The 12,009-nt window shown below is 31.6% G+C and overlaps 1 protein-coding gene across 3 annotated transcripts in view; it reads right to left on the minus strand.

Annotated features, from left to right (window-relative positions):
* Positions 1–256: 256 nt before the first annotated feature.
* LOC128208903 (centrosomal protein of 128 kDa-like) overlaps positions 257–12,009 on the minus strand; it is an 83,473-nt gene continuing 71,720 nt past the window's right edge. For all 3 annotated transcript variants that reach the window (XM_052912597.1, XM_052912598.1, XM_052912596.1), the window contains 2 exons: positions 7,562–7,755; positions 257–3,886 (listed from right to left, as the gene is read on the minus strand). In XM_052912597.1, coding sequence (XP_052768557.1) covers positions 3,754–3,886; positions 7,562–7,755 — 327 coding nt within the window. In that variant the 3' untranslated portion in view covers positions 257–3,753. The remainder of the gene's footprint in view (positions 3,887–7,561; positions 7,756–12,009) is intronic.

The raw sequence follows: 12,009 nt of genomic DNA on the forward strand, positions 1-12,009 counted from the left end.
ATAGTTATTTCGTACATATTAGAACTAGAAAATTTGAATGTTTGTGTTTGCTGTTTATATATATATATATATATATATATATATATATATATATATATATATATATATATATATATATATATATATACATGCTCGAATCTGGTCGATATTTTCAAACATTTTGATACATACAATGCATGTAAAATAAAGCACGTCAAACAAAGCAAATTATTTCATACACATAATACTAAATAACCAAAAATGATTATAAAATGTACAAGTAAATTTAAATCGCTGGTAATAACAATATCCGATATAATACTTAATTGGTTTCAAATAATACTTAAATATTTCAACTTATAGCTTAACTAAACATACCAGAATAACAAGCGTGTTAAAATAATTTTACTTATCTTGTACGAATAATTTATAAACTTAACAGTTTACTAAAGAATATTTCAACAATCACAAGTTTTCCCCTCAGTTAGTATAATACAACTACATATATTATTAAGGATCCAAAGAATATTTCAACAATCACAAGTTTTCCCCTCTGTTAGTATAATACAACTACATATATTATTAAGGATCCATTTTGTATATATGTATCACAAGCTTGAAGGTATGATCGAAAAGCTACATTAAGCAGATATGCCTGCCTGGCGATGGAGATATAAGAAGACGATGTACGTAGTTCAACCAATCGCTGTAGTTCCAGACTAATTTTCCACCAAAACGTTGACTGATCCAATAAAGACCTTTTTGATCGCTAGGACGTCCATTTGTTTAAATACAAAGTCGTCTTCATCTTTGTTGTTGATTGACACAATTTTGTTCCCAATTCATTGTATGACGGTCTCGCGGCTAAACACGCTCAGTGTGTATTCACAAGCAAATAACAAGTATACCTTTATGGAATCCAGCCTTCTTTGTATGGAATTGACATCGCATATATTGCCAAACCGGGCGGTGTTGGCAACATTTCAGGGACGTTGTCGTCCTGGGTAACCATATCACATACAATACGATATTATAAGTAGCGGATGGTTACATTACAATGTGAAGAACCTGAGTTTTGTGAACTAATGTCTATGAAAAATATCGATACATATATATATATATATAACAAACTTATACAGTGAATGGAATGAATGATGTATGACCAAACAATTGACCCAGGTTTTATATTGGATATTTCTCCATGATAGCACTCCAAGGTAATTATATTGTTTCTCCATACAGATGTATACTGGGTAATTATATTATAATCGATACAGATGAATACTGAGTATGCCAAGATATGCATACACGCCTATGTTAAGGAATGTTTGGGATGATAATGTCCTGCTGTGCATCTCCTGTTTGTTGCACTATTGTCACAGTAAGGCCCATTTTGCCGGGTTTCACAGCATTGTGTGTTCATGAGAAGTGTCACAGGGTATATACCAAGTGAGTATACTGTTTATAGGAATTTGTTTAGCATAATGAGGACAGCTTAAATCTAATACTTAAAGTTGTGAAATTCACTTCCATGGTACAATTTAGTACAGTAATTGTTTTCAAAGCGGAGGAAGTTGTGATCGAGCAAAACATAGTTGTATGTGAGAAACTGTCAAGTTTATCAGCAAACCACTCGTACGACATGACTAGATATTCAAGCATCAATCCGGTTAACTTGTGGATAACTTACATGTATGTGTGTTAGAAAATTACATCAACACGGTTTGGAAGAAACACGTCACGGCATTTTCGTTACTTATTAATGAACCGGTTTCATTACGTGTAAATATAGCGTTCGTGTTCAAGTTGTTAGGGGTTTCGCCTACTTTCAACTATCCATGTGATGCTGTTCAGATACAACCGGTTGTTGATCCGGGTCTTGATTGTGGGTTTTGCCCCTAAGTAACATTCCCTTTAACATTAAGGTCTGGATCCGCTTTTGTTCTTAAAATATTCACATGTGATTGGAATTAATTAAGACTGACACAACAAGAGTATCATACGACAAACGGGTGAAATTGGAGGGGATAACCTAGCCTTTTTAAACTTCAAATTCCTATTAAAAGAACCGAAAACCGATGAAAGTTGTAAATGTTCTAACCAGTATCGAGTTCGCCCAGTTTCAAAATGTTGCCTCAAAGGAAAATGAGTGTAGTTTTATATCGACGTTGATACGAACTGTTTTTTTATTGAGAAGTAAATCCTATACCTTTAGTATTGGACTCCTTATAGCGGAGGTAAACGGACGATTGTAATTTCATGTACATTTGCATGTAAACAACAGGGGGAGGGAAACATGTCAAACAGATTCGATACGAATCTATCAAGTGAAACATTAACCACATATTTAAAAATAACAACTAGATGTTTAAAAATTCAAGGTCAAGTTGAAAAATTAACATGTTAACTATATCCATCTTTATTTTCCGATTAAAAAGTTAATTTTAAATACATATATGATATATTGTAATATAAAGCATTTTCATAATTCACATCCATTTTTACAAACAAATTATTACAACGACTACTTTTAAGGATTATATTATGAATAACATCTACACCCATTGATTACAATACCATTGGTATTATACGACTGAAATTGATTCTTATATATAATAAAAACTGTTCAATGTAAGATAAGATAAAAAAAAACTCATTAAATTGGTCTGCAATAGATTTGTATCGTAATTAACTGCACAGCAGCATGTTTGTTTTGTATAACCTAGTTTGTCACGTTTTATTTACATTTACCCCGAAATTATTTACTAGTTTTACTTCCTAACTTAACAACGTTTTGGTCAAGCATTCAAAATTTGGCCTAGACCCTCAAGTAAACACCTTTCTTGTTGACATTTTAAAGAAATTTGAACCCATCATGTATTGATATTTAAATATTTTTGTAAATAATCTATGTGTTGATTTGTGACGCTATGTTTATTTATATTGTATTTTCGAGCAAGATCATAGTTGAAGTATTGACTGCTTCTCACGTGACTGTTTATTTCATTGTATTCCAGTTATGAAACGTTTTTTTTTTAAAGTGAGCATTCTAAGCAGGACAATCTAAGCATTTCCGAAATATCTGTGTGTATTAACGTCTTTTTCGTGGGAAGATCAATGGGTTTTGTTATATGTATTCATAATTGTTAACATTAAAACATATGAAAATGAAACAAATACACACACATACTACAAGGACAATTATAACATTCTACAATTAAATGATAATATAAAGTTCTTTGTTAAAGACAAGATATAATTTAACATAACCATTAAGAAAAACATAGCTTGAACAAAATATTATTGACTAAGACGAAAAGATTGAACGATGGCATAAAGTAGTCTCGTACCAAACATACTATGTAACATACAGTGGAATTTAAACTGACATCAAAGTGACAGTTTATGTTTTAAGAGTCACAAGGATAAAGCCTAACTAGCCCACAACATCATATAACAAAATAACATAGCTTCACACGAATCAAAACAATTATCCTGATAAATTTACTGGACTGAATAATACACATTTTGGTTAAAAATAATCATTCACAGTACGTAACATTTATACACCTTTTGTACAAAAAACAGAACTCAGCGCAACATCGAGCGCAGATAAACCTCGAAACTAAACTCCATAAAGACACAATGAAGAAAAAGGTGGTAGGGAGAAAGATTCCAGACTGGCATACCATGCTATATACAACACAAAAATACATATGAAAAAGGACATTATAATTCGGAGTAAGACCATCGATTACATACGACTGATGAAAGTTACGGACCATCGACAGTGAAAGTCTCTTCCAAGTTCTCTGTCGGATCTATGTCCGCCTCTTTGACGCCTTTGGCTGCCAGCTCCGCTTTCAATGTCAGTATGTATTTACAGTAAGCCGGAGTAACGTCAAATCTATAAATTAACAATTACTATACATGTATTCACGGTAAGCCAATGGTGATACGCAACTTAGAAATAAAAGGTAAACTATAACTATACAGACACAGTTGATGTAAACTATAACTGTACAGACACAGCTGATATAAACTATAACTTTACAGACACAGCTGATATAAACTATAACTTTACAGATACAGCTGATATAAACTATAACTATACAGACACAGCTGATATAAACTATAACTTTACAGACACAGCTGATATAAACTATAACTTTACAGACACAGCTGATATAAACTATAACTTTACAGACACAGCTGATATAAACTATAACTATACAGACACAGTTGATGTAAACTATAACTGTACAGACACAGCTGATGTAAACTATAACTTTACAGACACAGTTGATATAAACTAAAGCTATACAGACACAGCTGATATAAACTATAACTGTACAGACACAGCTGATGTAAACTATAACTTTACAGACACAGCTGATATAAACTATAACTATACAGACACAGTTGATGTAAACTATAACTGTACAGACACAGTTGATGTAAACTATAACTTTACAGACACTGTTGATATAAACTAAAGCTATACAGACACATTTGATTATTAATAGTAACGTCTGAAGTCACCTCATCGTGTCCACATAATTGAGGAAGGACTCGCGGGACGTATTTGTTAGAAAATTTCGCTTATAATCTACAAGAACAGGTTGCTCATACTCACAACATACTCTATAAGAATTAGACCTTTTTTCAAATAGACCGTATAAATAAAAACAAAAACAGACGGGGTCACATATAATTTATTTAGGAATGTTTTTGAATTGGAAGCTGCAGTGTTCAACAATGTTACCTATTACAGAAATTGCGAAAGAGAAATTTGTTCATCCACACTTAGATAAACTAAGATTCACAGAACGTCATACATGTACTGATTGGTTACGGTTTCAATTAAATGCATACATTTTTATTTTAGGACTCTTTTTTACGTTTCTAAAGCGGCCTAAATTCGGACAATAATGTTTTCTTAACAATATGTTGACATAGCGGTGATATATTTGGGAAAAGTTCCATGATACTAATTTCACTGTATAAATTTCTTTGCGTGAAGGCAGATCCATAATTCAAATGTTATTTGTGTTAATTTAAGCAAATTCTAAATTTAAGCTGTTTTAAAAACATTTCTTTATTAATCAGCAGACATGATATAATACAAAATCGTTCGGACAGTATACACGTAATTGAATTATTTTACCGGAGAACTGTGTTCGGAGGCTCAACGTTCGTCTACTTGTGATAACTGTATCATAGAGTAGAACTTAAACACTCTGTGGTGATGATTCTCCCCACACATGTTCAGAATGTGTATGTGGGCATGTGTAGAGTATTCGTGGTTATAATTTCTGAGGTTTTGACTTTAATGAAATGTGCCTGTCAATTAAGTCTTAATGAATTATGGTACAGGTATTAGGACATTTCGAACAAACATTGAATAAAAAAAGAAAAACACTGCATTGCATTCAATCCTAATATTTAGCATAAAATCACAAACATGCTATACGTATGTCCCTTATGTGTTTATAGAAATGAACCAACTAGATTGAACAAATAATATTGTTTTTGTTAATAGTTCTTTTTTCTTAAAAACACACTTTCAATGTTTGCACATATTTTTTATAATCAGTTCGTTCACCTGATCGTAGGAAGTAGCGATTTGTGTTTTTAAAGTTTTGGATAATTTTAAAAATTCTGATAGGGCTGTTCATTGCATTGACACTTAGAACATACAGAAATCGTCAGAAAATATAAATATTTAAATGAACTTCAATAACAAATCATAGCTATCATGAATGCCCTACTACGAGTACTTACAATTTGTTGAACAATTATGAAGTCATAAGGTGTGGCATGTAAACAATTTCAGTATCTGTGTTATATAGTTGACTCATTTGCTATGAATCGTACTGGTTTTCTGTCACATATTCCTTAAATACACTGAAACCTGTACAATTGTATCAACGATTACGGAGTGGGGGATTTAAATATTCTCCAGTCATGCGAAAAAAACGACTGTCTATACAATGAGGAACGTTAACGCGTTAACGTACAATTTGACCAACTGTATGTGCGTTTTTAACGGGATATATATTATCTCATGGAGCACGACAAAATACTGCATTAACGATGAAAAAACATGTTAATTATTTCACTATAACGCATGTATCTTACTAGAAATATCAAGGAAAAGCAACTGCTATAAAGACAACATTATTTGTATTACTGTGTATTGATTTCCAATATCATTTCAAACAAATGCCTAAATATTAAGGTTTTGACTGCAAATACACTCAAGAATCTATGGTGTCAATCGTATGGCGATATCATTGCCGAGTCTAACCTGTGCCGTTTGATAATAAATGTATATGATGCAAATGTAAATTCACTGACCAAAACACTACATCAAATACAAAAAAGAACAGTTGTTGGAATGGGTATGCTTTTCTTACTGATTCGTATCACGTTAATACGTATAAACGGGTTAAAAGCACGTGAAGATTAGTAGTGCAGGAAAGACAGTTAATGATTAGACTAAGGTTACACACTCAATGTTACGTTACGAATATGGACCTCATTTTATACGAGGACAACATAAATAGTCAATCATATGGACGGCGACGTTGTGTTCCGTGAGTCGTTTATATGGTTGTTATTATACCATAAACACAAAAACATGTTGATTAAACGTTAATGTTCTAGATCACTTGCGCATTCTTTTGTATGAGTAAATATATAAAAAAAGTCCATTCATAACGTTAGTTTGTTATCATCCGCAAATTTGCCTACACACACTTTTCATGCTTAATAGTTAATAGTTGATGAGTAGTCATTCAGTACTACATTTATTTAAAGAGTCTAAGGTAGTATCAATAAGTGTTAAACACATCTTAACTGTTCCTGTTATGAGCAATATGATATCAATACTTTTGATCGCCGTATTTTGCATTGCCTTATTTACCACGCTTCTTCGGTGAGATAACGATTAGCGATGAGTGGGGTATTTTAATTAAACAGTCAAATAGTTTTGAAACAAAAACGTTCAAGAATTAGGATCGCCATTTCTGTAATAAGCGATCAGATTTTATTATTTCTAAGAAAATATTTATACATCGTTATAATCAATTATTATTGTTCATACTTTAAAGATTCAAAAGTGCCGTTTTCATTTGAGTTAAAGGGACGGTAATACATTTGCAAGTAGTTCTTGAAGTTGATATTTTCACTCTTTAGTTTGAAGATTGTTTGTATTTATATATAACTGATTTAACTTCTTATCTTACCGAAAAAAATAGTAGAAACATTCATACGCTGCTTTAGTTATACGTCATGTATAACTAACTAATATTACCTAAATTAAACTCGACAAAAGACCTATGGAAGCGGTATATGCTTTCAAAAATGGCGTACCCTTACTACCACTTATAACATGCTTTATACATGTGATGCATATAATAACTGTACATTAAAAAGTAATACCTGCATAAAAACGGTCATACATGACTCTTAACGTAACGGCATTCAGAACATATTTCTTTACTTCATAACAAATAACTCTAATCCTCTTCTGAACACCCTAAGCTGACTCTTATTATACCTCTAAGATTATTCTTACTTGTAATACACTGGACGATCATACAATGAGATGCCATCCAGGACAACTTTCCCTTCCTTCCTCAAGTTGAACATCAACCCTCTCCTGAATGCCGCCTTTAACATCCTACATAGCAGCTCGCCCCAATGGTCGCCTCTCAAGTGTTCTGTGAATGTGCCGCCTTTATACGGTTTTCCCGGCGACGGATGGTGCGTCTGCAAGTAGGGAAGACAAACGTTGTATTAGACGTGATGGAATGGATATAAGTACAAATATACCATACAATACATTGAAAATTTACTGGTCAGGAGATTTGATTGCCAGATACGAACGAACCAATTTGATTGTAATTTAAGCATTCTTGAGATTTCAGTTCTGAACGTATGTTTTTTTCGGCATATTATTATCCCTACACTGTACAATAAAGGCGGGGGGATAAAGGGAAGAACATGATTGATTCAATAAAAATGACATTAAAAACAAAAGCACGGGAATTGAAATAGGTTTTGCGTAAATGGAATAAATTTTGATATCTTCACGTTTAAGTATTTTAAGAAAAAGTTCAGGCAAAAATAATCATATTGCTTTACTTCATATAGATTATACTGGTTAAATTAAATTACCAGAACGGAATAAAGTATGCTAGTGTGTAATTTATTTTTGACTCAAATATATACCGAGTATCCAGTAACATCTATATAATAATAGATTGCACTGTGCTTTATGGTCATAGATTAGAAAAGAGTATATGTGCTATATAAACGATCCTACGTACATGAACATACAAAAAAAAAATCCATATAAACATAATTGCAGCCGAATATTTTGAAATGAGCATAATGTGATTGCGGAATACAAATTGGTACCTTAATATCAGAACGAAATGTAATGTCATGAATTAAATAAACTTTGGTATAAACATCGTTAAAGATGTTAATGGTGTTAAGAAATATAGCGAAAAAAAATGATGTAAATTTAATTTAAATTCTGCTGAAACAAAGGATAATACATTGTTGATTATTTCCTATTCTACTGTTGTTATATTTAGAAAGTTATACTTTAATCATTTTACCAATTTAAATTTGATATGCTTGCCATGTAAAGATTTAGGGATGTACATTTACATGCATTATGAAGTATTATGACGAACGTTTTCTTTGTATTTGCAAGTAAAATATGTCAATTTCAATCTTCACAATAAGTAAAATGTTCTTTTTGAAAATAAATGAGGAGAAGCAAATAGCTTTCTGAATGACTTTTAATGAATTAGTGCTATTGCGGAAAAAATATCAATATTGGTTAAATATCAATTTGGGCGCAAAAGTGAATATTTCCAATATTTTTTGTCTACCTTGTTTGGATGTGTTTTTGATATAATTTAAACAAATACGTTTAAACATTTGTTTTTCTTAGGAAAAATGTTTTATAATTTGACCAAGATCAAGATTTGTTTTAAATTCAATAAACAAATACTATCGACAATTAATTCCAAGTAAAAACACATTATCACCCATGGAACAAATACTCCTTTTATTCTACGCCTATATCCAAATGTTCGACTTAATAGGAATCATGTCATTCATTTATTTTGTGCATCGTAGTACATGCAAACGTAGCATTCACTCATTTAGAGTAACATTACAATTGGTTAATTATATTCTTTGTAAAAAGACATTAGTATTATCAACTATCTTAGTGCGGATTTCAACACGATAAGTGACCTTTTGATGCATGCTGAATTTCCCGTGGCAAAAAAGTCGTATTGCATGTCAAATTATCAGTGCATATTTCCCCCAAGAGTTTTAAATGCATAGCAAAATAATATTGACACGTATGATGACGTCAACAAATATGACGTACGGTGCAAAATCTTTTACTTGTGACATATACTATTTTTAGCATCTTGTGTCTTTTAGTATCTTCTTAGTGTATTAGACCACAATATTATGAATATCTTGATTTATGACAATTAAATCAAAATAGTTAATTGCACACATCTATTCCTTTTATATGTTTTTAATATAATCATATAATCCATTTACTATTATAAATGCTGATGTTATTTTCTGTATACCACAACAATACACTCACATAGAGATTCGTTTAAGGATCGTTATGATTGTTTTATTTCATTATTCCCCTTTTCTTACAAAAAAATCTCTTTTCGGAGAGCTCCGGCTCTATTCTCCTATACCCGACTAACAGCCCTTTAAGCTTGTGTTATACATAAACCATTTATAAATATAAATTACGATGTATTATGTTTATGTTTCATCACATTACCAAAAAGACTAGACAAGCTTAGGATTTATAACACTTTTCTGTAAGTTACGTCATTAAAATACGTAATTTTGCATACAGTGTACTGTATGATGTATATATTCATGATTTTATTCACTAAATAAATTAAATGGAAAAAACAAAAACATAAAATAACCATATTGCCAAAAAAATAAATAATTTTATACGTTTGAGTAAAACGTATTAGAAGGAAATAGTTGTCCTTGTTTATACAGGATTAACCGACAGGTGGCGCTTCATAAGCACGAGCATTTCGTACGCATATAAATGTAAAGACAATAAGCTTTGGGGAACCGATACGTTCAAATCGATACAATTGATTGTAAAAATTGAGGTCGTACCGGACGTTAGGCAGAAGTCCGTGTTTACAGAAATAATCGAACAAAGCATGCTTTTAATCCTTTTACAGAGGATAAGTCGTATTGAAAATATGAGTGTTGTATTTATTTCAAATGACGAATACATGTATTATCATGATGATTCAAACTATGCAGTGGAAAAATGGAACATGTAGAAATTAGGAGTTAATTCAGTTCATACATAATTTGTAACCAGTGAAAAATGTTTATTTTGTTTTAAAGGCATCAATAAAAGTGTGTTAAAGGTAGATATTTTCGCCACTTTAATATTACGTGCTTCTAGTTTTACTTCGAAAGTGATTGTTTCATTGAAATACTATTAAAGAGTATATAGGTGACATGTTTTATTTAGTTTTGCGAGGAAAACGCTGCAAAACAAGGAGGTCGGGACTACACGGACTCCGCGATTCTACCACGTAGTTGGAAACACATTAGCTGTATCACAGCTGTTCTTCGTTGACGTCACTTCCTGTCAAAGTGCGGCGCTCCGATCGTGTTCCCTCGTCTATTGTGGTTTTCTGTTACATTATTACCTGTCAGCATCAGCCATAGTTTTAGCCATATAGTAAACATATAAAGCTAAGTATTATAAATGAAATTTAATCTTCTCTCTTAATTGAAATAGTAAGATTTGAAGCAATGCTGAATAATTTTTGATTTTTTGGTTTCGAAGATTTAAATTGAGAATGATGGCATTAAAATACTTTTTTAAAGAATACTTTTTTAAATATTTTATAAGTTGAGTTGTTAAGAAACTGAAAGATAATAAATAATGTTTTGTGTAAGTTTCAAGGATTTGATCTGTATCTGCTAATCAGACATTGTTTTTATATATTTGTTTATGATTGAAAGTACATTTGGCTTGGTTGCCATTATAATCTCTAAACAGATGTGTTGCATGTCTTGGCTGACAAGCCATTATTCTTTTTTTTTCCTTATAAAACCTTGGGATAAAGATTGTGTGTACTTCTGTAACGATTTGAATGCATCTGATCATTTCTTAAGATATTGTAATGATGTGTTATTGAAAGATTGTTGTACCCAATTATGATACGCTTAATGTTTCTGCACTATAGAATGACTGCATTATTAAGGAATATAATCAGAAGATCACATGAGAGGCATCGTTGATTCATGGCGGAAACGCCAAAGATAAATAAGTAATACATGTACTTAGATGATATGAAGTAAATTTTCAATGATTAAAAAGGAGCGGAGTGAGTTTCATTGGTTTACTTATTGTCAATGATGCATGGAGTGTGTATTGAATGATTGGCAGAAGGCGGACTTTTAAACACGCGCGAAAGTTGAAATTCTTAATAGTTAAGCGTAGCACTTAATGATTGCTTATCAGCAGTTTCCTTTGATGAAAATCAAGGTTGTATTCTAACCATAGTATACGGTGGCTTCACCAGTAAGTTTAGGAAGAAGGGATATCGTGCTTGCTAAAGTTTTTACTTTTACAATATATATTTATTTCCGTTGATAAGAAGTGCTAAAACAGCAAGTGTTTAGTGACTGCTGGTTTTCTCTGCCCTGGTTTTAGTACAGAAGTTTTGAATGTTATGTAAATGATTCAAAGTTATAAAACCCCCCCAAAAAAAACACATAGAGACATTTCGATTATTATCATAGTTAGAACTTCTAGGATGTGTCAATTTTTTCTAACGATTCTTTGATCTAAAATGAAGGATGAGCGTATCCTAATTTATATTGTCTATACATGATTATATATAAGTGTTTGCCTTACATTGTCAGCCAATTAGGGGCGCTTGATTTTTTAAATGTTCGTTTGTTAATTATTCCTGA

This window comes from Mya arenaria, chromosome 11 (assembly GCF_026914265.1).
Source record: "Mya arenaria isolate MELC-2E11 chromosome 11, ASM2691426v1".
NCBI classification, from domain to species: domain Eukaryota; kingdom Metazoa; phylum Mollusca; class Bivalvia; order Myida; family Myidae; genus Mya; species Mya arenaria.